Source organism: Neophocaena asiaeorientalis, unplaced genomic scaffold (genome assembly GCF_003031525.2).
Source record: "Neophocaena asiaeorientalis asiaeorientalis breed wild unplaced genomic scaffold, Neophocaena_asiaeorientalis_V1.1 scaffold240, whole genome shotgun sequence".
Taxonomy (NCBI): domain Eukaryota; kingdom Metazoa; phylum Chordata; class Mammalia; order Artiodactyla; family Phocoenidae; genus Neophocaena; species Neophocaena asiaeorientalis.
The window spans coordinates 5,568,820-5,595,441 of record NW_020185331.1 but is presented as its reverse complement, the minus strand read 5'-3'; the positions used below and the strand labels follow the sequence as shown (position 1 = coordinate 5,595,441).

General features: G+C 39.3%; 1 protein-coding gene and 1 pseudogene across 1 annotated transcript; one reads left to right on the top strand and one right to left on the bottom strand.

The window, feature by feature from the left end:
- Positions 1-3,860: 3,860 nt before the first annotated feature.
- BORCS7 (BLOC-1 related complex subunit 7) lies at positions 3,861-12,575 on the bottom strand. Its single transcript, XM_024734985.1, has 5 exons — positions 12,250-12,575; positions 6,002-6,064; positions 5,858-5,901; positions 4,883-4,903; positions 3,861-4,111 (listed from the first exon to the last, which is right to left on the bottom strand). Exons 1-5 carry the CDS (start codon positions 12,544-12,546, stop codon positions 4,060-4,062), a joined length of 477 nt encoding a protein of 158 aa, XP_024590753.1. The 5' UTR covers positions 12,547-12,575; the 3' UTR covers positions 3,861-4,059.
- A 10,739-nt stretch (positions 12,576-23,314) lies between these two features.
- LOC112393051 (ester hydrolase C11orf54 homolog pseudogene) lies at positions 23,315-24,093 on the top strand (annotated as a pseudogene).
- The last annotated feature ends 2,529 nt before the right edge of the window (positions 24,094-26,622 follow it).

Below are 26,622 nucleotides of genomic sequence, written 5' to 3'. Positions count from 1 at the left end.
TCTCATCTGACGATAATAATCTTCCCAGATGTCAATTAGTTGTTGTTAAATGTTAAGAGGAAGGTGTTATATTTTTAACAAATTAAACCCATGGAAATGATCCTTTTTGGAATATTTTATAGGTTAGAATATCTCTATTAAGTGTGTAAAATAGATATCTGGTTTTTGGCAATTGTTTAATGGTGAAAACACTCCAAAATATTAGTTTTCAAAACACTCTCTCCATAAAATTAGTTCCTTTAGAAAAGTTGTCACTTTCTCACTCATTGTTAAAGTGGTAACTTTATCTTGAAAGGACAGATTAGTGGGAGGTTAAGGAAAAGGCTCTATCATTTTCCACTTGTTCACTTGTGCTTATTTTATTGTATTATCTTCAATTTGTGGTTATTCACAAGAATCATTTGATAAGCCTTAAATCCACTTAACCACACACAGATAAACTGCAATAAAACAAACCACCATCAACTTACATTTAGTTATTTCCAGTTTTCCCTCAGGTATCTAGTGTGCAGGGCTGATTTTGGACCAGACTGCTTGTGACCATCATTCATTCTGATTGGTCAGTGCTTCAGCCACAGAATTTTTTGTTTTTAATATCACCCCTGCTAAATGATAGGTATGCTATGTAGGCCAAGTCAGATATCTCATATCACGCCATATTTTAAATATTAGCAAAAAGCTAATTTTCTCTTTTTAAGATAAAAAATAAATATACACAGATATTTTCTTCCCTTACCTCAAAGGATGGCCTTGTGCATACCTCCACACATCCCACCTTGGAAGCTACTGGTCTGACAATTCCAGGATGGTCCAGAAAGGCAGATTTTTGGTTCAGTACACAAAACCATCTTTCAAATAGAGCTTTCCAAAATGGCCACCACCACTAAGTAAAGGATTCTCCAAACATTAGAAGTATTCAAGAAGAAGCTAGATGACCAACTGGTTACTTACCAGAGATGAAGTAGCAGGGGTAAATGGATTGGATTCAATTACTTCCTTTTCTTTTTTATTATGCTAAATACTAGAAATGACAGGAAGCACCCTTGTTTCTATTTATAAGAAAAGTAACAGATAATAGCAAGCTAGACTAGTAGTCAGAAGACCTACCATCAAGTTCAGTGACCTTGGGTAAGTCATTTAATCTCCCTGGCTATGTTTTTCATCTATAAAACATGAGGCTAGAATTTAATCACTTGTGAGGCCCCATACAGCTCTAATATTCTGGGGTTCTATTATTCTTTCTTCTAAAACATACTTTTAGAGAGATTTTTTTTTAAGTTTAATTAGAAATAGACATTGAAAAAAAAAAAAAAAGAAATAGACATTGAACTTTTTCAGATGCTTTTTTGGTGTATATTACAATGATGTATGATTTTATTGTTTTTTATTAATGTAATGTGTTCTGCAGCTGTTATATGAACTTTGTAACTCTAGAATTATTTTAGCAGTTCTTCCAAATATTTCTCTATTCAATTTTCTGAGATTTTATTAGGATTTTTGCATCTATGTTCATAAAAAAGAATCTCCTAAATGTCTTTACATTATCTTGCTTTTTATTTTTTTTAATGAAAATTACATTTACTTCAGCAAAGGAACTGGGTATCTTGCTATCATTTTCTATACTTTGGGAGTATATGGAAATGATTTGTTATTTGATACTTTGGAAAAGTCTCAGGACAGCCATCACAAGCAGATGACATTTTAATTGGTTATTTCTGACAATTTATGGATTATTTCTCATAACCAGTCTGGACATATTCTCTTTTAAATGTCAATTTTATCATATTATATCATTATAAGGAGCCAGATATTTTGATACTAGTAATTAAATTTTTAGCATCAAGCTGACAGATCTCTCTTTTCAAATCTAATTGATTTATTTTATATATCTCCTATTCAATTATAAATGTACTAATTTGTACTTTTACGATTGAGCTGACATTTTATCAATTTAATCTGTAAAAACCAATTAATGGTTTCATATATTTTTCTAATTTTTGTCATTCATGCTTGGTTTTCTTATTCCACTTTGATTTCTTTTGTTCTCTTTCGAAATTCTAACCACAAACTCCTTAAAAAAAAAAAAAGAAAACATTTACTTACGCCTTATCCCTAATACAGATATTTAAAGCATGATTTTTTTCTTTATAGTACTGCTTGGGTATCATCACATAAATTTGCTTGCATAGATTTGAATTTTCATTATTTTGAAATTATCCTCCAACATATCCTCTACAACACAGATGTTATTTTAGAGAAGTATCTTTTGTCTCCATATTAACCTATTTCTATAAGAAACAAACTATCAAAGTATGTATACATTTCTGCCTGCTCTCACATTTCTGTCTACTTTTCTTTCATGTATTTTGGCATTATGTTCTTTAAAATGACTAAATCAGTACTACTAGGTTTTCATTATTTAATGTAAATTTCATCTTTATTTACCATTCAAATTTTGATTGTGAAATTAATTTTATCAGATATAACATAAGCAGTCACTGCTTCTTTAATATTTGTTCCAGCATGAGGAAGAAAACATAGACCATAGTTTAATTGTTTTTCATCTTAAATATTTCTTTGCTTTGTGTATACTTGGATGGTTAAACTTTGTTTTGTTTTCTAAACTGGTGACTTTTTAAAAAAATCAGTCCTTGGATTTTCTAAGTAGATAATCCTACTGTATGATAACAATTTTGTCTCTTCCTTGCTAATACATTTAATTTTAATTTCTGCACCAGGTGTGGCTTCCAGCAAAATGTTGAATAGAATCTGTGATAGTAACATCAAATGTTTTACTACTAATATGACAATTGCTGTAAGTTTGCAAGCCTTCTTTTTAAGGTAAATCGAGCCTGTTTATATTTAATAATTGTAATAAACATTTATAGAATGAATGTATAAGTGAATTCCTTCATACTGTTTTTTTACTTTAAGTTAATGTATATATATATAAAATGAGGAACAAATGTAATCTGATATGATTAGTCAACTTGATGATATAGAATATGAATTAAATTGGACTCATATCTGCTTTTTTTCTTTCGGTAAAAACACCATTTTCTTATGTCAGCTTTCTCCCAATACCTTAGTGAATTAAGAACTGAGCTAAAACAGGTTGGAAGTCGTATTTTAAATTCAAATAAAGCATAGACATTCAGACTTGACAACAGACAACGGTAATGACATTTAATGAGATAAATTCAATGAACATAGGTAAATGTCAATAAACGTAAGGTTTTCTACATGGCACAACCCTATACCGGAATCACAGTAACTCAACTGCATTCTCACTTGACAATAATGTCATACAAGTGAATTTGCTGATGACTAGCAAAATTACAAAATGAACCCAAGGCCAGTTAATCAAGAGTCACAACAACAAAGAAACCCTAGGAATGAAGGTCAAGGCAGGAGGTTGCAGCTGGCCAGATATGATACCATTTGCCTAATTTTCATGTAGGAATTTGCTACAACAAATAAAATAACTATCTCCTCTTAGTTACTAGAAAAGAAAAGAAAACAACAGGTATTACCTAATCACCATTCTGTGACCATGAAATTAAAATATTTCCTGAATGTATGATTAAAAGAAAAAAGTCTTTAAAAACAATATTAATCATTCTTATACATTCACAATAGAAGCTCTTAAGTCTGAATTTAAAACACTACTCAGTATTTGCTTAAGAAACACATTTAGACAATATGGCTTTTGACATATTAAAGTTCTATGAGAAAAACTAAGACATCTTTTAATTTTGCTTTAATATCAAATTAACAGAGCAACTTAAAAATTCAATAAGAGCATGGGTTGGTTTGATCCAATAAGTGCTTTCAAAATTCAATCACTAAAATACAGTGAGAGGCCCGGGTACCCCCAAAAAAAAAAAAAAAAAATTCAATCACAACTTCCTTTCAGGAGAAACTGTTCATCATCACGGATCTTATTCTAACTTAACTTTTGGAGAAGAAAATGGAAAATCAAACCCATAGCACAGTGGTTATGTAAGATATTTCCTCCTCAGTGTCAGGCAAAGTGCTTTTGCCCTCTCATAACACGTTCTACTTCAACAGATGATTTAACTGGTCCTGTAGATTTGATGACTGCTCAACACTACAAATTAGAATAGAAAAAGGTTTATCTAGAATGAGCATCTCGTTGTCATAGCAACCCTCTCTATGCAATAGTACTTTCTTTTGGCTTTAAATGTGGGGGCTATTGATGGGGTCAGATCCATGGTTGGATGCAGAGATAGGGGTATTCCTCTACATTCTTTGTATGCAATGGTTTCCTGTCCCTGCAAGTCCAATTTCATATGTTCTCCCTAGAAAAAATGGAGGACTAGATACTGAAAAAATTAAAAAATGCGATCAATGTTAAAAAAAAAAAGACATCTCATTGTGCAAATGATTTGCACAAAGTATATTATATGCATAGTTCTGTTGAACTAAATCAAAATTTCTATTGGTCCACTAGGGTCCCAGACATGTTTAAACTATGAAGAAAAGATCTGTAAAGCCAACTAGTAGTGTGAACAACATCGCAAGGGACAGATTTAATCCACTTAAAACAAAAACAAGGCTGTTCAATGACTTTAGCACATTTACTTTACTTAATGAATATTACCAATGTAAAAGGTTTCCTACCCTCAAAGTTGGTCTCTACACTCTATAACTTTTAGAAAGCCTTTGCTAGCAGTGAATTGACTTACTGCATGCCTTTGGAATATTCTTTATATTCCCAATGAGCTATCCTAGAACACATGGCAACGTAAGGGCCTCTGTGAACCAGAGTTTTGTATTGATCCTAGGCCCAGCAGCATAATTCCCCCCAGCCTGCTACAGTTAGTTGGCCCCCCACTCCTCTACCTTTGGGGTTACTTACTTCTTCTGAATAGCTTCTTGCCTAAATCAGAAAAGGAAAGAGGAAAATAAACATAAGAAAATGCAGCGAACTAGTAAAAGTTATTTTTGGTCAGATATGTATATATAGGCAGAACAAATTTCCAGCTTGTCACATTTTATATTTCTGTCCATCCTATCCTAAGATTGTGCTATTGAACAGAGGTTCAATATCTGAGTGCAGAGTTGCTGAAAAGATGATTCTAAACCTAAAGATGTAATAATATTCTATCAGAGTGAGGGATGTGGTCTAACAAACTACAAGTTCCTGGGTATGTGGAGCCAAACGGTCACATACCTGATATGTACACACCCCAAAAAATGAGTATTTAGCTATTTAGATATCAAGAGTTAAATTCCCAGTCAGATATTTCTAATAGATACATAAGTATAATGTCAACTACATAAAATAAAAAGCAAAATGAAATAAGATGAAAAGTTAATTAAATTATAATTTTGTCCAAAAGGGGTCTCTATATTTCAAAATCTCCTGGATGATTTATATGTAGTTAGGGTTGGGTTATATATGGGAATGTAAGATAAAGAACATAGTTATACTTGATTCTCCAGGGAAGGTGCAGATGCTCCAGGAAAGACCTCAGGCACAGACAGTGGACAGATACCGGTTAAGTGCCTACTGGGTGCCAAGCGCTGTGCACGTGTGTGGTCCTGGATGGGCCCTGCCCTTACGGGGTTTGCAGTCTCTCCTTCTGAGAAGCCCTCAAATTATCAGAGAGGTTCACAAAGGTGGTGCCCACTCTGATCACACTCCATACCCCAAATTCTTCTGCAGTCTCAAGCATCTCTTCCAGAGGGAACACATCCTTGACTAACCCCTCCTTTACTCCCAGCTCCTGCCTCCACAGGAAAATGTGCTGAAACCCAAAGGCCACAAGAAACAGTCTGCAGAAAACGATTGCTTAATAAGTACAGTAGGTACTGGAGAGGGAATACTCACTGGTATTGAAGATGTGTTGTTATTATTGCCATTTTTCTTAAACTCTGCATTAAAAAAAAAAAAAACAGAGAAATAGAACATTCCACTTCCCTGAAGCCAAACTGTGCATATAAAACCCAAATCGTAACAGAAATTGTTTCTTACATCTTCTGAGTGTAAGATGGCATCTTCCTGTAGTACCATGTTTCGAGCAGCCTGACCTAGCAGCTGGAAGACAAAAATAAAATGGTAATAATCAAAACTTCCAAACTTCCTGTAATCTCTCTGCAGCTGTTATACCACCACCCTTTCTCCATGCCCACCCCCCCACCCCATACAAAAATAAACCCTCCAAATGTAAAGGAGGATAATCTCCCATTTGGTCATGTTGAAAATCCATTTCATTGTCACTACGTTCTCTCTGCAGCTGTTATACCACCACCCTTTCTCCATGCCCACCCCCCCACCCCATACAAATATAAACCCTCCAAATGTAAAGGAGGATAATCTCCCATTTGGTCATGTTGAAAATCCATTTCATTGTCACTACGGCAGTTCTGGCATGGGCTCGACGTCTGTTCTGAAGGCCACAGCCTGAGAAATCAAGTCCTCCGTAACTGTTGAGTTTATTAATCAAGTGCTGAGAGGCAAAGCCTGCGAAAACAAACTCTGGCTCCACAAGCCTGGTGAGAACCTAACTTCTGATTCTTTAAAGGCAAACTTGAGATTTGGGGTGGTTTGAGAGGAGTGAGAGGGCAGGAGTTAGGATAGGGCTTTAAAGGACAGAAGGAAGGCAGCTGTTGAAAAATGGAATGAGAGACACAGAGGGGGTAAAAAGGCCTGGGGAAAAGCTTGGGCTTTCAAGTGGGAAACCACCGTGTAAAGGATGGCCAGATGGAGCTGGGGAAGAGAAAGAAAGAAGTGCGGCAGCAGACTTTGATGAATTCCCTGATAGCTGGGCCCTGAGGCCAAGAGAGAAAGGCTGAGTGAGCTCTGTTTCAGCTGGGTGGCCTGCGCTCAGCAGATCTGCCTCCTCACAGAGAGGCAAGAAGAGATCAACAGGGTTTCTGGCCTCCTGTGGCACCCTGTTCCTGGCAGACATGCAGTCCAACCATGTAAAGGGAGCTACTGTTATGTGTGTCCTACCAACCCTCCCTGTTTCCTTGGGTCAGAGAGATTCTGGTGAAAGGGGGACAGATGACTTCAAATTAACCAGGACACCAGCACTGTTCCAGCCTCCAGATTCCTTCCCTCACAGCAACTTTTATTTATTTTTCTTTTTAACTTTAAAAATTAACACAACTTGGGACTTTCCTGGTGGCGCAGTGGTTAAGAATCCACCTGACAGGGCTTCCCTAGTGGCGCAGTGGTTGAGAGTCCGCCTGCCGATGCAGGGGACACGGGTTCGTGCCCCGGTCCGGGAAGATCCCACATGCCGTGGAGCGGCCGGGCCCGTGAGCCGTGGCCGCTGAGCCTGTGCTCCGCAACGGGAGAGGCCACAACAGTAAGAGGCCCGCGTACCGCAAAAACAAAAACAAAAAACAAAAACAAGAATCCACCTGACAATGCAGGGGACATGGGTTCGAGCCCTGGTCTGGGAAGATCCCACATGCTGTGGAGCAACTAAGCCCGTGCACCACAACTACTGAGCCCTCATGCCACAACTACGGAAGCCCACGTGCCTAGAGCCCGTGCTCTGCAACAAGAGAAGCCACCACAAAGAGAAGCACGCACACCACAACCAAGAGTAGCCCCCGCTCGCCACAAGTAGAGAAAGCCTGCGCACGGCAACAAAGACCCAACGCAGCCAAAAATAAATAAATAAAAATAAATAAATGTACAAAATAAAAAAATAAAACTTTACATGCTTCTAAAGGCAAAACAATAAAATAAGACCTATCCAGCCTCTTCCCCTCCCCGGTATCTCTCCCCTATGCATAAATATTTTTTAAATTAGTTTTAGGTTTATCTTTCCATTGTTCCTTTACAAACAATGGACATATGTATATATTCTGCCCCCTTTACATAAAATGTAACCTACCATATGCGCTCTTCTGCACCCTGCTCTTTTCACCTGATAATATCTACTGAGATGGATCTGCAGCAGTATATACTGAATCTCCACCTTGTTCTTTCAGGGCTGCTGAGCACTCCACTGAATAGATGTCTCATAAGGTTATTCAACCAGTCCTCCGCTATAGACTTTGGGGCTGTTTCCAGTCTTTTGCTATTGTAAGTAGTGCTACAAAAAATACCTCATAGTTCTTTGTATCTTTTTGCCATCATGTCTTTGGATAGACTCAGAATCTTGATTGTGACTGCTGGATCAGAGGGTTTTAATTTTGCTACATATTGCCACCCACCCCCCATTAAGGTTATACCATTTTGCATTCCCACCCACCAGGTATGAGAGTTCCTATTCCCTCCTTGTGGCCACTTTTAAGTGACAAACTCCAAACTCCTATGGATGGTGACTGACAAACCGATGGCAGAAAAGAAAGAGTTCTAACAGAATCTTCCTCATTCAGTCAACAAATAGTTACTAAGTGCTTATGAGCCAGTAAGAGACATAGCCCCCATCCTTACAGGGCTCACAGGCTGGGATGACAAAGACAAAGGTACTACAATACCTTGTGGTAAGTTGAAGTGACTTCTGAGACCTAACGGCTGCTGTTTAGATTCCGAAGTAATATAATGTTACAAAAAAGTGGCATGATCAGATTTACTGCTTTAGAATGTGGTAAACAGGATGGACTCGACAGGGGACTAAAGGCAGAGAGACAGGTTAGGAGAACACTGCAGTATTCCAGGCAAGCAATGAGAGTGACCTGAACCACAGAAGTGGCAGTTAAAAAAGGGGGCACGGGGGGCTTGAGAGGTATTTAGAAGATAGGCTTGACGGGACTTGTGATGGCCTGGAGTGCAGGGGCTGTTGGAATGCAGGGCCAAGGCCTTTTCTGTGATGACAGATGTAGTCATTGACATTGTGCATCATTTTCTTACATAAACCAACCACACACGTAACGTTATCACCTAAGATTTCCAGTTTCAGTTTCCTTGAAGTGGAACATCTTAAATACACCTGTAAAACCACCTGAGTACAGAATCTTTTTAGATTTCAGTGAACTTCCTCCCAGGCTTGGACCCCTGTCTTGCTCATAATTAACTCAATACCAGTTTGTCTTGGTACTTCTCTTCAACAAGTATTGCTAATTTTCAACTTAGTTTTCATAGCAACAGCAACCCTCTTTTTTTCTGCACTCATATTTCATCATTTCCCACATCATTCCATGAAACAATGTAGCTGCAATAGCAAGCACAAGTGCCTTACACAGGCTTAGGAAAAAACCACAATGAACCCTTACCAAGCACACAATTCACCTGGGGGAGCAGAGGCGCAGGTGTGCACGAGAGGAGAGTATTAGGCACGAGCATTCTTTGTGCCATGGACATAAGTTGGTATGATTTCCTCACTTTGTGCTCCAGTCACACCGGCCTCCCTGCATTCCTTACGTACATTCCCATCTCAAGGCCTCTGCATTTGCCATGTCCTCGACGTGGAACTCTCTGCCTCCAGATGTCCATATGGTTTGCTCCCTCACTTCATTCAAGCATCTGCTCGAATGCTACCTCCTCAGAGAGCCCTTCCCTGACCACCCTATTTAGGGTAAACCCTTTCAGCACTCTCTATTCCCAGCTTTATTTTTCTTCATGGCATTTACTACCACCTTTTTTGTGTTTCATTTTTTTGTCTGTCTCTTCAATAAAATGGAAGTTTTCTAAGTATAGGGACTTAGTTTTGTGTACCAACGTCTCCCTTGTACCTAGAACAGTTCCTGGCACATAGCAGACACTCTGTAAATATGTGTTAAGTGGATGCTGTGAAATGAGTGTTTCACACATGGAAATTGTCAGTTTCGCAAACAAAATAGCTATCTGGAGACTGCTGAAGAGAGAAGCAATGCTCTGTGGGCTAAGAAGGATTGAAAATCAGTAAGACACTCCCATAACCTCAGAGCCTAGTAAAGGAAATGGCAAAAATACATAACTACAGAAAAATACAATATGGTATGTGGTAAGTGTCATGTAAGAGATCCAGTAAAAAAGAAAACGTTTAGACTTATGTGTCAACTCTGTCCCAGAAAGTTGGACTGGCTTCAGCTTAACTCAATCCACACCGCTTACTGAGCACCCTGTCTAAATCTACTACAGAAGAAGCCCTCATGAAAAATACACGAGGAGCAGGAACGGGAAACAGCAAGCCATATCAGGGCAGTCAATGGTGGCACTGTGGCTTTTTGGCCACTTAATCCAGCTAGCGGCTGTAAGAAGTGACGTCAAAGAGTATGGGCTTAGAACCTGTCTGCCTAGGTTTGAATCCTAGCTCTACCCCTTCCTAGCTACTGTGGCACCCTGGACAAGAGAAATTCCTCTCTGTAAGAGAAGTACCTCCTTTATTAGTGATTGTGAAGACTTAATGAATTAAACGACATAAAACACACACACATTTTTTTTTTGAAAAGCTGAAATAGAATCTAAAAATCATGAAAAGGAGAAGGAAGCAGATATGTCTACCACTAAAACTGACAAAGCAACTTCTGTGCAACCAAGGCAAAAAGTGAAACACAGTAAGTTGCATAATTCTTATTTGGTAAAAGGCAACACAACAATTCTTCAAAAAAGATAAACTTTCCTCTGTTACTGAATCCTAAAATGAGTATACCATGTGGACCTCATACAAAGCATATCTGGGATCATCACATCAGTGACTTCAACAATAGTATTATGGTAAACGCAAACACTTTTTGTTTTTTTTAAATTAATTAATTAATTTATTTTTGGCTGCGTTGGGTCTTTGTTGCTGCGCATGGGCTTTCTCTAGTTGCAGCGAGCGGGGGCTACTCTTCGTTGTGGTGTGTGGGCTTCTCATTGTGGTGGCTTCTCTTGTTGCGGAGCACGGGCTCTAGGCGCACAGGCTTCAGTAGTTGTGGCACATGGGCTTAGTTGATCTGTGGCATGTGGGATCTTCCCGGACCAGGGCTCAAACCCGTGTGCCCTGCATTGGCAGGCAGATTCTTACCCACTGCGCCACCAGGGAAGTCCCGCAAACACTTTTTTCATTCAGCTGTTTCTTGCAGCCACTATCAATAGAAGCTAAGGACATAACATGAAAGCTTATTTTGTAAGGATAATTCTACTGGACCTTAAACTAATATAAATAAAGCTGCTTTGAACATTCATATACAAATGTGAAGGCTTGCAAACACATTATGTTTGCTAATGCAACTACATAACAATGAAATAATAAGTGATGAAACATGAGTAAAAAAAGAGTGGGAGTGAAAGAGGTGCTACTGTTATGAAAACTAACTTGAAAATCAAAAATACTTCCTGAAAATAAGTAGCTAAGATACACTGCTACTGAGTTAATTATGAGCAAGACAATGGCCTACAGGAGAAAGTCATAGAAATCTAAAGACTCTGTCCCCAGATTGTTTTACAAGTGTATTCAAGATGTTTTCCACTTTAAAGACTCCAAACCTGGACATCTTAGATGACACATTATGTGCATAGATGATTTATGTAACAAAATGATGTATATGTTTTCTTTTCTCCTGGTTAAAACCTAGAAGTTGAAAGCCTGGGTCATTAGACCCATTTTGTTTGTCCAATCACCTGCCTCGTGGGCATTTGGATTGTCTCCAGTTTGGTGCTATTATGCATAAATGTGCTATGAACATGTTCAAACCTTTGTGTGGACATATATTTTCATTTCACTTGGATGAATACCTCAGGATACAATGGATAGGTCCTTTTTTGGAGAGAGACAGTGTACACATATAAAGCTTGCTGGTGTGACAAGCTATCAAATAATCCCGTACACGGAATCAGCCAGAGGATGATGAGGGGAAAATCAGGGCAAAGGAGAAAGCTAATCTAAGAAACAGAAAACCAAGAATGTGGCCAGAAAGACAAGTCAGAAAAGAATAAATCTGCGGACAGACGATGCATAAAAGTGTGGAAGGAATCTGGAATGTTGAGGGCAAAACCACGAAGAATTTAGGGGCCGAATGAGACAGATTTTCACTAGAGACAACTCTGAGAAACAAATGAGGAACTCCTTAGGACCACTATCTAATCCGTCGTCTGCGGCGATCTCTGCTTTGAAGCACCGATTCCCATCATTTCGTTTCTTCCCCCACCGCCTCCATTCCCCCGCGGCTCACAGGACCGCTAGTCCTACACAGAGACTACACACCCCAGAATGCAACACGCACCCTCCGGAACGAGGTCTTCTCCCTTCGCCACTAGTTCACGGACTACAATCCCCAGGATGCAACACGACCCTCTTCCCACGGCTATGGAAGTCGAGTCTCCCGCTATTAAGCCCGGAGAGTCCACTCCCAGCTCACCTCGGAGCTCCGGGAGCCCTTCAGCACCTGCTTGGTGAGCGCGATCACGTCAGTACCACAGGTGTTCACCTTCTCCGTGAGAAGCCCCTTCACAGACTGACCGAATCGCGCTTGCGAATCCGGGGCCCCAGTCGCCATCACTTCAACCAGTGAACGCCTCCCCACGGGCGATGGCGAGTCGCAGGGGCCAAAAGATAAGCAAAGCGAAAGGAGGTGGTGTCTTTTTTTTCCTACCACGGGAAAAGGAAGGGACGCATGCGCGTAGCGGAGGGTGAGCTTTGCTAACTTTAAATTCATTTAAAATACTCAGTTGATATCCTGAAGAAGACAGGGCCCAGGCAAACATCAATGGAGGGGATGGAATACAATTTCAATAAACCCATGGTTTAAAATCAGAAGGCCTGGATTACAGTCCCAATTCTGCCGTTTAGTTGTGTGACTGCAAATTAGCCTCTGCAGCATCTTGTGTTCCTCATCTGTAAAACAGAAGTAATAAAGTTAAATTCTCCAAAGTGTATGAGAATGAATTAAGATCAATTCAGTTTTAGCAAACATTTCATGAACGAAATACCAAACACTGCTGGGCTGAGGTAAAGAAAGAGAAGAGATGCAGTCCTTGTCTCCAGTGAGCTCCCAGGCTGAGGAGGCATGTAAACAAACAGAAGAACCGGGAAGAACAAGCTAATAGAAAAATTGGCGCAGTTCACAAACAGGCAGTTAAAAAAGTAAGTAAGATAGTCAACAGGTATGACAAATGTTTTACATCTCTAGTAATTTTTAGTGATAAATGACCCCTTTGTTGTATTTAAAGCAAACTGATTATCACCTTGAAAAGAATTAGTATCTGAAGTGTTTCATGTAGCTCTATTTTTTTTTTTTTTTTAGCTAATGCACGAGAGAGATGACAATGGTAAATTGGCGAATTATGTTTAAAATCACCTATACTCAGTATCAACATTACTTTCTCTTCCAAGTGTCTAGTTTCATGTCTCTGATTCTTTCATTTAATTCTTATTCTTAATCAAATTTATTGAGGTATAATTTATGTTCAATAACTACATTCTTTTAAAGCATACAATTTGATGAGTGTGATGGATGTGTACACCTGTGAATTACCACCACTATTAAGATACAGAACATTTTCATCACCCCCACAAGTTTCCAAGTGCCCCTTTGTAGACCATCTATCCCTCACTCCAGGCAACAACGGATCTGCTTTGTAGCACTATTGATTAATTTGGGTTTCTAGAATTTTATATAAATGGAATCATACAGGAAGTACATTTTTTGGTCTGGCTTCTTTCTCTGAGCATAACATTCTGAGAGTCATTCACTTAGTTGTGTATATCACTAGTATGTTCCTTTTTTATTGCTGAGAAATAGTCCATTGTATGGATATATCTCATTTTGTCAATCCACTCACCTTTTGATGAACATTTGGGTTGTTTCCATTTGGGGGTTTTATGAATAAAGCTGCTATGAACATTCATATACAAGTCTTTATGTGAGTTTGTTTACATTTATCTTGAGAAATATCTAGCAGTGGAATGGCTGGGTCATATGGTAAGTCTTTAACTTTTCAAGAAGCTGCCAAACCATTTCTCAAAGTTTACCACTACATTCCGAACAGCAGTGTAAGAGACTCCAGTTGCTGTACACCCATAAACTTAGGAAAAGGTTGAGCCATGGTAGAGCCATGGTAACAAGTAGCCACCTGTAGTAGACAGATTGGCCACTGACAGCTGGCTTCCATGATTCCTATCTCCTGGTGTTCACGCCCTTGTGTATTCCACCTCTCTTACTTGTAGGTGGGACATGTGACTTGCTTCTAACCAATAGTATATGCGTAGGTGATGGGAGATATGTGATTATATGTAAGTGATTATGTAATTACATTACATAAGACTGTAAGGCTCATCTTGCTGGAGTCTCTCCCTTTCTAGCTGTGAGGAAGCAAGTGGCCATATTGGACAACTCCATGTGGCAAGGAACTACAAGTGTGATCTAGTCACTGAGGGCTCAGCTCCAGCTGACAGCCAACAAAAAAATGAGGCTCTCAGTCAAACAACCAAAAGGAACTGATTGCTCCTAACAACCAGGCAAGTGGAGAAGCAGATCCTTCCCCTATCGAGCCTCCAGATGAGAAGCTGGCCCACACCTTGATTGCAGCCTTCTGAGACTCTAAGTACATGGCTCAGAAAAGCTGTTCTTGGATTCTTGACCACAGAAATAATAAGATAATAAATATGTGTTGTTTTAAACCACTACATTTGTGGTAATATTGTTACACACAATAGAAAACTAATATACCACCACAACTTGTTTGAAATACGTTCAATGACAACTCACCTCAGTGAATCCCTTTTGCAAACCAAGCAATCAGGGTCTATCCATTGGCCTATCTTCAAGTTCACTGAGTCTTCTGTCTGCTTAAATCTCCTTTGAATCTCTCTAATAAATTTTTCATTTCAATTATACTTTCCAGCTCCAGAATTTCTTTTTGGTTCTTTATAAGTTTTCTCTTTATTGATATTTCCATTTTGTTTACACATTGTTTTCTTGACTTTCTCCATATCTCCCTTTAGTCTTTTGGGCATCTTTAAGACAGTTACTTTGAAATCTTTGTCTAGTATATCAGACATTAGGTTTTTTTCAGGGACAGTTTCTACTGATTTGTTTTATTCCTTTGAGTGGGCCATACTTTGCTGTTCCTTTGTATGCCTTTTGATTTTTTTTTTAAGAACACTGGACTTTTGAATTTAATAATGTGATAACTCTGGAAACCAGATTTTCCCCTTTCTCAGGGTTTGCTTGTCTTCCTTATTGTTTGTTTTTGTTTTTAACTGTGGTACGCAGTCTCTTTGCTGAGGATCAGCCAAAGTGTAAACTGAAGGTCTTCCCAGTCTTTTCTGAGCCTTTCCCTGAGCACACACAGTCACTTTCTAATTTTCTCCATACATGCAGTTGTTTTTGAATGTCCCAGTCCTTAATGTCTGGCTCCAGAAAGTGGGAAATGTAAAAACTGACCAGGGGGTGGGAATTCCCTATCAGTCCAGTGGTTAAGACTCCACTCTTTCACTGCTGAGGCTGCAGGTTCAATCCCTGGTCAGGGAACTAAAATCCCACAAGCTGCGTGGCGTGGCCAAAAAAGAAAAAAAAAGAAAAATGACCAGGGGGCAGAAGGGAGGGGATCAATGCTTATTCACTGTTCTGCAACATTGAGGCCCGCCCGTGCCAGATGTGAGGGGGAAGTAAGAGGCCTTCCCTTGAGGAAGGGGATCCCAACATCACAGTGTATGACATGTGCTAAATCATAGAAAAGAGAGGAGTCTTCTCGGGATAACAGTGGGAGGCTTCAGTGTGGGCGTGTTCGGATGGGACTGAGTAAGGTGAGTGTGACTGAAACTGACCTGAAGACACCATTAAAAATGATGGTTATGGGGTATGCATGTGACTGAAAATTTTCCAGAGGCTTGAAAACAGTCACCTGTAGGATGTATTTATGAGATAAATGATACGGATCTCCCCCTCTAAGTCCTTAAACATGTGAGTTATGTGATGAAAACTAGATTTGAGACAGCTTCTGATTATTTCAGGCAAAACTTTGGGGTTTTTTTAGTGTCCTCTTCACTCATTTGTTGAACTCTAGGGTTCCTGGTTCATGGAAGGTAATTAGTGTTGGTAGGAACAGTGTCATTTATAATAACAGTCATCACAGCCCCTTACAGTTCATATCCACTGAGCTTTCAAGTAGACGGGGCACAAGGCCAGTGAGGGGCGTGAGCAGAGAACACGCCCAATTCCTAATCTAGAACACTCCTTACGGAAACTTCATACTGGGTTTTATAATGCAGAAGAGCAACCATTAGTGTAATCTTGGACCCCTTCCCCCTTTTTGATTTGTGAGGTATGAGGGGAGTGTCTTAGTCCCCTCCTTAACGGGCAGTGCCTTAAATGGTTACTTGAGGGTGTGGAACTTTAAAGATCACAGAAATGTACCTTCTCGTTTCTTTTATCCCGTCCTCCAACCAAATGGAGAATCTGCATTATTGTGGGAGATTAAGACGAGATCTCTCCCTTCAAGACTGAGCCCTTGTCAGGAAGGAGGAAAACTCTCTGCTATCCTTCTAGGTTCTTCTTGCTGCTCTAAGTATTAAGTCGACAGGAGACAGATAAACAGGAGAAAATCAAATTTAACTTTGTATGGGAATCCACACACATAAGAGGGTCAAAGGCCCCACATACACAAGAGGTTCAGAGACAGAAAGGTAAAATGAGGTATATACACCATCCTGAGCTAAGGAATGGGGCAGGGGTCTGGGTCTTCCAAGGACAGGAGGGTCATTCACAGGACATTAAGGAGAGCAGATGCTTGATAATTAGATGTTTGTTCTGCCATGTAGATGGGGCCCCTAAGATAAATTTTATCTCTGGTAATTACCTTTTCTAGGAAAAACCCCCAATTTAAATTCTTCTAGGTAGTTAAGAGAGGGGCAGTGAGTTTCTCCTGGACCCGCAGGGTCTCGATTGCCTTTAGTTCAAAATGAGCCTCATGCAAAAGTAGCCCATTTGGGGGAGGCTTGTTCTAAACCCCTACAGATCCAATTTTTATATTTTCTACTGTGGTCCTAGGAAATTTATAATTTTTAAAGAGTGTTTCCCTTTTCTTCACTTTGTCTCCCTCATGAAATCCTTCTAGCTAAAACAGGATGGAAATAATTAATGGAAGAAAATAAGACATTGATTTAAATGGATATTTGTTTTTATTATTTATTTTGGATTACTTCCTCACTTCCATTTTAAATTGCAGTATATGATCTTAGAATTTGAGCTGTGACAACTAATTTTCTTCATTACACTGATCTCTCACCTTTTCATAACTGGTTTGCTTAGCTCTTAGAATTTTCATTACTTTATTTCTTTATGTGTAATAAAGCCATACTAGCTTGGAATATTTCAGGAAGTAGAGGGAATTCCAGTTTAAATTAGCTTAAAATCTTAAATACAGTATTTTTGAAGGAATGTTATATTATCGTTTGTGTGTGTGTGTTTATATTTATTTATTATTTATTTACATATATATATAACTTAAATCACGTGTTCCTAGCATGCTCCTTAAGGAATCTGCAATTACCTGAGCCTTGGTTTTGCATGTAAATGGATACTTCTAAGTGCTTGAGCCTACTTTGAAAGATTCCTTAATAGTTTAACCAATAATCCTTAAAGTCTAGGCTGTACTCACACTTAGTAAACATTTTTTTTTTCTCATAGCTAGGATGAAAGTACATTTAGCTCAGCTCTATGAGGTATTACCTTATTAATAAGTAGAGTGGCACTACTAGGACTTTTTTTCTAGAGAATCTACAGTGCTCTCCATATACACGTGCATTTACATGACTATTACATCTACTACACACAGTGATGTGTATGTGCACATGTATTACAATCCCTGAGCACACCACATATTTGCAGACAATTTGAGGACATGATCTTTGCGTATAAACTAGACTAAGCTTTCTGAGGGCAGGAATCGTGTCCCTTGGCATTCTTCTTCCAAAGTAAACATACCTGCCAAAGACTGTGCTCTGGTACCCACCTCGGTTGGGGGCATCCTTTATGAGGAGCAGCTCGAATTCCCTTCTGCCTTTCTGTTTGGGTGCTAACGACTGGGAGGGAGGAGTATGTGTCGGGGGAAGGCTGGGAGGTTGAGCTGTGCACTGTCTACATACTTGTGACTGGGAGTGTGATTCCTTGCCCGACCCTGATTCTCTTGCCTGCCACGTCATAATCACAGTAGTTAATAGCACAGGCCCTGGATTTGAACCTTGGCACTCTTTTTCCAGCCGTGGAATCTACTTTGAACAGTTCTAATTAACCTCTCTAAGCTTCAGTTCCCTGATCTAGAAAATGGGGGTCATAAACATCCTCACCAGGTATGTGCACTCTAGGAGGGATTTTTTTTTTTAATGTGGACCATTTTTAAAGTCTTTATTGAATTTGTTACAATATTGCTTCTGCTTTATGGTTTGATTTTTTGGCCTCGAGGCACGTGGGATCTTAGCTCCCTGACCAGGAATTGAACCTGCACCCCCTGCACTGGAAGGTGAAGTCTTAACCACTGGACCGCCAGGGGAGTCCCTAAGAGGGATTTTTTTTTTTTTTCCTAAGAGGGATTTTTGATAGTGGCAAATGCTATGCCATTTTATATAAGGGACTTGAGCATCCACAAATTTTGGTATCCATGGGGGTCTTGGAACCAATACCCTGTGGATATAGATAGACTACAGTTTGGGGGGATTTTTGTTTTAATTTTGAAACGGTAGCTTTATTTTTTACAAGTTAATTAAAATGTAAATGTTTCAATAAACTAAGATTTTTCAACAATCAGATGATAGAGGTATCATAGATATCGAAGGATGAAAAGTAAAATGTACAGCCAGACCACATTGTGACTAGGGCTGTTAAATCAGCGTCTGGAACCACTGCCCACGTGGTTCATGATGGTGCAGGGTCAAGTTCTCAAAAAGAATGTCATTAGCTTACCTCAGTCTGAGAACTGATTCCCCTTCGGCCGTATGCTGCTATTCCAGTCAGAGTCACAAGACACAAAGGCACAAACTGTGGGTGAAGTCACGTGAGTATAGGAGGCAATGATTGACATCTCTAGTACAGGAGCCATCCATTTCTAAACTCTATGAGGGTCAAGAACAATATCTATTTGTTAAATGTTGAACATTAGTAAAAAAATGACCATAAAAAAAGATTGAATCGGTGATAGATTAAACCTTGAGAACGGTGAAATCATCCAGGGAGAATGTAGATGGAGAAGGGCCAAGGACAGGCGACTAGGGAACCTTGACATCCATGAGAGGACAGAGGGAACAAGAAGAGGAACAAAAGAATTACCAAGAATCCAGAGCTATGTGATATTTCATATGAGAGGGTTTAAAGAAGATGAAAAAATCCTTAAAAAAGCAGCTACAGGTAAAAGGACGAAAGCAGTTACATGTAAAAGGACGAAATTAGAGCATTTTCTAATACCATATTAAAAAAAACTCAAAATGGATTAAATACCTAAATGTAAGACTGGAAACCATAAAATTCCTAGAAGAAAACATAGGCTGAACACTCTTTCAGTAGCAATATTTTTTTGGATCTGTCTCCTAAGGCAAAGGAAACAAAAGCAAAAATAAACAAATGGGGCTTAATTAAACTTAAAAGCTTTTGCACAGCCAAGGAAACGATCAACAAAACAGAAAGACAGCCTACTGAATGGGAGAAAATATTTGCAAATGATATGACCAATAAGGCATTAATATCCGAAATATATAAACAGCTCATACAACTCAACATCAAAAAAACAAACAACCCAATTAAAAATTGGGCAGAAGACCTGAATAGACATTTTTTCCAAAGAAGACATAAAGATGGCCAACTGGCACATGAAAAGATGCTCAACACTGTTAACCATCAGGGAACTGAAAATTAAAACCACAATGAGATATCACCTCACACCTGTCAGAATGGGTATCACCAAAAAGATCACAAATAACAAATGTTGGCAAGGATGTGGATAAAAGGGAACCCTTGTGCACTGTTGGTGGGAATGTAAATTGGTGCAGTCACTGTGAAAAAGAGTATGGAGGTTTCTCTCAAAAAACTAAAAATAGGGACTTCCCTGGTGGCACAGTGGTTAAGAATCTGCCTGCCAATGCAGGGGACACGGGTTCGAGCCCTGGTCTGGGAAGATCCCACATGCCATGGAGCAACTAAGCCCATGCGCCACAACTACTGAGGCCACGTGCTGCAACTACTGAAGCCCATGCGCCTAGAGCCCGTGCTCCACAACAAGAGAAGCCACCGCAATGAGAAGCCCGTGTACCGCAAGGAAGACTAGCCCCCACTCACCGCAACTAAAGAAAGCCTGCATGCAGCAATGAAAACCCAAAGCAGCCAAAAAAAAAAAACAACTAAAAATAGAACTACCATATGACACAGCAATTCCAATCCTGGGTATATATCTGAAAAAAAAAGGAAAACACTAATTCAAAAAGGTACATGCACCCCAATGTTCACAGCAGCATTATTTACAATAGTCAAGATATGGAAGCAACCCATGTGCCCATCAACGGATGAATACACACACACACAATGGAATACTATTAAGCCAAAAAAAAGAACAAAAAAAAGAATGAAAATTTTGCCATTTGCAGCAACATGGATGGACTTGGAGGGTATTATGCTAAATGAAATAAGTCAGACAGAGAAAAACAAATGCTGTATGATATCACTTATATGTGGAATCTAAAAAATAAAACAAACTAGTGAATATAACAAAAAAGAAACAGATTCGCAGGTATAGAAAACAAACTATTGGGGCTTCCCTGGTGGCGCAGTGGTTGAGAGTCCACCTGCCGATGCAGGGGACACGGGTTCGTGCCCCGGTCCAGGAAGATCCCACATGCCACGGAGCGGCTGGGCCCATAAGCCATGGCTGCTGAGCCTGCGTGTCCGGAGCCTGTGCTCCGCAACAGGAGAGGCCACAACAGTGAGAGGCCCGCATACCACACACACAAAAAAAGAAAACAAACTAGTGGTTACCAGTGTGGAGAGGGAAGCAGGGAGGGGCAAGATAGGGGTAAGAGATTAAGAAGTACAAGCTACTACGTATAAAAGAGGCTACAAGGATATGTTGTACAGCACAGAGAATATAGCCAATATTCTATAATAACTGTAAACGGAGTATAACCTTTAAAAAATTTGTATCACGTTATAAGACTGAAACTAATATAATATCAACTATATCTCAGTAATAAATAAATAAATAAATAAATAAATAAAAGAAGGTCTGAAAGACATCCAATGGATTTCTTAGTGTGGTGGGGTCAGAGGTCAAACTACAATGAGTGTACAAGGAATGTGGAATAAGATAGAGACACAAGTGTTCATCATATTATTCTACCAAGAAGTCTGAACATGGAAGGAGAGAAATTAAAGGAAAATTAGAAGGGAACAGGGAACACAGCATCAGTGGAGGATTTTAAAATTTTGTATGGGATAAAAGTCTTGAGCGTATTTGTCAGCTGAGGAGAAGAAGCCAACAGAGAGGGTGAGTTGAAGATGCAGGAGGAAAATGATGAATGAAACAAGTATCTGTGAGAGGTCTGAGGAAACAGTGTCGAGAGTGTAGGTGGAGGCCTCGATTTTTTAAAAAATAAATTAACACGGTCATTAATACAGTTTCTATTTCTAGTCTTCTCTTCCTTTTTTCTTTTTTTTTTTAGAGTTTAACTCAACTTTGAAATGCGTAATGCATTCACATGATTAAATGCTTTAAAAGATCCAAAAACCTCTTCCCACCACCACCACCCTAGCGGCAGCTTCTTAGTTCTTTCCATTAACAACAAAATTCATGAGTGTTTTTTTTTTTTTTAATGAATTTATTTATTTATTTATGGCTGCATTGGGGGTTTTTTCAACATATTTATTGGAGTATAATTGCTTTGCAATGTTGTGTTAGTTTCTGCTATATAACAAAGTGAATCAACTATACGTATACATATACCCCCATATCTCCTCCCTCTTGCGTCTCCCTCCCACCCTCCCTATATCCCACCCCTCTAGGTGGTCACAAAGCACCGAGCTGATCTCCCTGTGCTGTGCGGCTGCTTCACACTAGCTATCTATTTTACATTTGGTAGTATATATATGTCCATGCCACTCTCTCACTTCATCCCAACTTACCCTTCGTTGCTGCACGCAGGCTTTCTCTAGTTGCGGCGACTGGGGGCTACTCTTCACTGCGGTGCGCGGGCTTCTCACTGCGGTGGCTTCTCTTGTTGCAGAGCACGGGCTGTAGGCACACGGGCTTCAGCAGTTGTGGCTCTTGGGCTCTAGAGCGCAGGCTCAGTAGCTGTGGCGCACGGGCTTAGTTGCTCCGTGGCATGTGGGATCTTCCCCGACCAGGGATTGGAACCTGTGTCCCCTGTGTTGGCAGGCGGATTCTTAACCATTGTGCCACCTGGGAAGTTCCTCATGAGCTTCTTGTGTGTCCTTCCAGAGATACTTTATGCATATACGAGCAATACGAGCAAAAAAAAAATACATACATTCTCCTTTTTTTACACAAATGGGGGCATTCAATACACACCATTCTTATTTTTGTTTTTTTTAAACCTAACAATATATTTGGGAAATATTTCTATAATAAGCATATAAAGTGTTTCCTCCTTTTTCGAACTGCATTTTATTCCAGTCTCCTATTGATGGGAGATATACTGCTAGCAACTGTAAACATTGAAGAAATGATTTGTTTTTGTCTCACACTGAACTGTGAGACATCTGCAGAATAAATTCTTAGAACTGGAATAACTGGTTCAAAAGGTATGTACACAGAAAATTTCAATCTATATCATGAGAAGCAGAATAGCATTGCAGTTAAGGGCTAAGAGCTCTAGATTGCTTTAATTCCAGCTTCATTGCTGACTAGTTTTACAGCCTTGGGCAAGTCCTTTTGTCTGTTTCCTCATCTGTAAAATGGAGATGTTGATAATAATAGCACCTACCTTAATAAGGATTAAATAAAATAGTACATGTTATACATAGCAAATGCTCAATAAAGTTATTATTTTGCCAAATTGTTAGATTGATTAGAACGAGGAGTACCAATTCTTTATCTTTAAGGTGGAGGGAAAGGAAGTGATAAAGTGGAAATTAAGAGAGATACAACTTAATGGTCTCAGAGTCCATTAAGGGTGTAATTCAATTACAGGAGTAATTGAAATGGAAGTAAGGGTGACAATCTTTGGATTTGAGGTGAAGGAACTGCAAGGCTGGGATGTTGGATGATCATCCCCCAAGGACTATAACGTCATGCACGATGACGGCAAGAAGAGAGGAAAGTTGTAAGCTTCGTGCCCAAAATCTTAAAATGAATCTTCAATGAAAATGAGCAACATGAGGTCAGTAAGGAATTGCAATAACAGAGGTTAGAAACTGCAAAAGAGCGATTTTATTTAACTCTCTCTGCTTGCACACCTCATCACCTGTGCACTCGAGAAAGAAGATGTCTTGTGCTGAGTATTCTTTTCATGTGCCAAGTCTAGAGGAGCTTGTTGGAGTTCTGCGGAAGGGGCTAACGGATAACTTTGCTGATGTCCAGGTCTCTGTAGTTGATTGTCCTAATTTGACCAAGGAGCCATTTACCTTTCCCATAAAAGGTATCTGTGGGAAAACCAGAATTGCAGAAGTAGGAGGTGTGCCTTGCTTATTGCCTCTTATAAATAAAAAAAAAAAGTTTATGATCTAAATAAAATCACAAAAGAAATCCAGCTTCCTGGAGCTTTTGTTCTTGGAGCAGGAGCAGGCCCGTTTCCGACTCTTGGATTCAATTCTGAGTTTATGCCAGTTGTTCAAACAGAAAGTGAACACAAACCTCCTGTGAATGGAAGTTACTTTGCTCATGTTAACTTGAAAAAAAAAAAAAAAAAACAAAACATTATGGAGATAAGCCCGTAGGAATGGGAGGTACTTCCGTGATTCAGAAGGGAAAAGTGAAGACTCATATATTATGCCGGCAGAATTTTCTTCCTGCCCATTGAACTCTGATGAAGACGTGAATAAATGGTTACGTTTTTATGAGATGAAGGCTCCTTTGGTTTGCCTGCCAGTTTTTATCTCCAGAGACCCAGGGTTTGATTTGCGGTTGGAGCACACTCATTGTTTTAGTCATCATGGAGAAGGTGGACACTACCATTATGACACCACCCCAGAGACCCATTCATTTGGGCAAGATTAAATCAACTGATACTCGTTTGACTGATTAATTCATTAATTGATACTAATATAAAGCCTAATAGAAATGATCTCACTACTTAATAAGCCCTATTTTTTTTGGCCTTTGAAATGAAAGGTATGTCGACACTGTACTCTGTATTACTTCACAGATCTATCTGAAAGGGATTATTGGGAACAAAGACACGTGATGGAGATGTTCTTCATTCTTTTTATTCTAAAAATCAGTCTTATGTTTATAATTAAATATAAACAGGATTAAGAATCAAGTGATGATTCCTACTAGCTAATGGCAATAATTTACATTTGTATATTCAGTTTTTCAAGTTAGTCTTACAACTGCTAAGTGGAGGTTTCTGGGCATTAGAAAAATCAGTGCTGGAAATGTTGATAGTTGTTAAATCTTTCTACTGAATTTTTGAAATCCATTTTAGAAGTCAAAGTACACTTTTTTCATGGAATAAGGTGGTCAGAGGGAGCAACTTTACTCCTTTTGGTGATGTTGAACCATACTCCGAAGTTTGTAATTTGCCTTTAACAAATATTAGCAACCAGACGGTTAGCCATGATTCCTCCTTTGTTTGGACTGTCAATTGGAAGCAGTTTTTGCCTTGTTGGTTATTTGCAAGAAGTGAAAAGAAACAGCATCAAAATACAATCTCGAAGTGAGTATACTTCAATTTATAAATGAGGCTATTGCCAAATATGACTACTATCCTTCATGAAATGTAAAATTATACCTTTACCAATTGTAATGATTGAAATTTTCCTCAGTGTTTTTCTATAATAATCATGAGCCAAAAACAACTCTCTAATCTTGTAATGCCAACACTGATTTAGGAGCTTTTTAGTACTAAGCATATAATAAATTGTCAAGAAATATTTTTTGTCTTTGGATGTTAACTATAACATGTCCTGTGAGTATAAATTCCTAAATCTTTTTTTAATAAACACTAGTTTGTACCAAAAGAAATGAATAAATATTTTACATTCATTAAAAAAAAAAAGAAACTGCAAAGGAGCAAGAATTCAAAGGTGGAGGAGTGGTAGTCTGGAGGCTGTGGGGAATGAAGAGAATGTCGATTCCATTGCCTTACAAGGACATCAGGTGTCTTCATTCAAAAGGACAGCAGAGGTATCAACTCACACCTGTTAGAATGGCTGTTATCAAGAAGACAACAAATAACAAATTTAGTGGAGAAAAGGAAACCCTTGTGAACTGTTAGTGGGAATGTAAACTGGTGCAGCCACTATGGAAAACAGTATGGAGGTTCCTCAAAAAATTAAATATAGAACTATCATATGCAATTTCACTCCTGGGAATTTATCTGAAGAAAACAAAAGCACTAATTAGAAAAGATATATGCACCCCTATGTTCATTGCAGCATTATTTACAATAGCCAAGATATGGAAGCAACCTAAGTGCCCATCAATAGATGAATGGACAAAGAAGATGTGGTATGTATATATAAGGAATACTACTAAGCCATGAAAAAGGATAAAATCTTGCCATTTGCAACAAAATGGATGGACCAAGTGGGTATTATGCCAAGGGAAGTAATCAGACAGAGAAAGACAAATATGGTACTACACCACTTATACATGTGCCTAAAAAATGAAACAAATGAACAAACATAACAAAACAGAAACAGTCATAGATACAGAGAACAAACAGGTGGTTGCCAGAGGGGAGGGAGATAGGAGGAGGAAAGAAATAGATGGGGGAGATTAAGAGGTATAAACTTCCAGCTGCAAAATACATGAGTCACAGGTATGAAATGTACAGTGGGGGGAATTTAGGCAATAATTATGTAATATCTTTGTATGGTGATAGGCTTACCATAATTAGACTTACCGTGATCATTTTGAAATGTCTAGAAATATCCAATCACTATATTGTGTAACAGGAACTAACATAGTGTTGTAGATCAATTATACTTCAAAACAAACAAACTCATAGAAAAAGAGATCAAATTTGAGGTCACCAGAGGAAAGGGTAGAAGGAGGGGGAATTAGATGAAGGTAGTTAAAAAGTACAAGTTCCAGTTATAAGATAAATAAATATTGGGTTGTGGACTTTCCTGGTGGTTAAGAATCCACCTGACGCCAAGGAGAAACTAAGCCCGTGCGCCACTACTGAGCCTGCGCTCTAGAGCGCACGAGGCATAACTACTGGGCCCGTGTGCCACAACTACTGAAGCCCGGGTGCCTAGAGCCTGTGCTCCGCAACAAGAGAAGCCACCGCAATGAGAAGCCCGCGCACCTCACCAAAGAGTAGCCCATGCTCACTGCAATTAGAGAAGGCCCGCGCACAGCAATGAAGACCCAACGTAGCCAAAAGTAAAAAATAGTGCTTGATGAGGACTTATAGACCAAAAAAAAAAAGAATCCGCCTGTCAGTGCAGGGGACATGGGTTCAATCCCTGGTCCGGGAAGATCCCACATGCTGCAGAGCCGCTAAGCCCGAGTGCCACAGCTACTGAGTCTGCGCTCTAGAGCCTGCAAGCCACAACTACTGAGCCCTCGTGCCACAACTACTGAAGCCCGTGCGCTAGAGCCTGTGCTCTGCAACAAGAGAA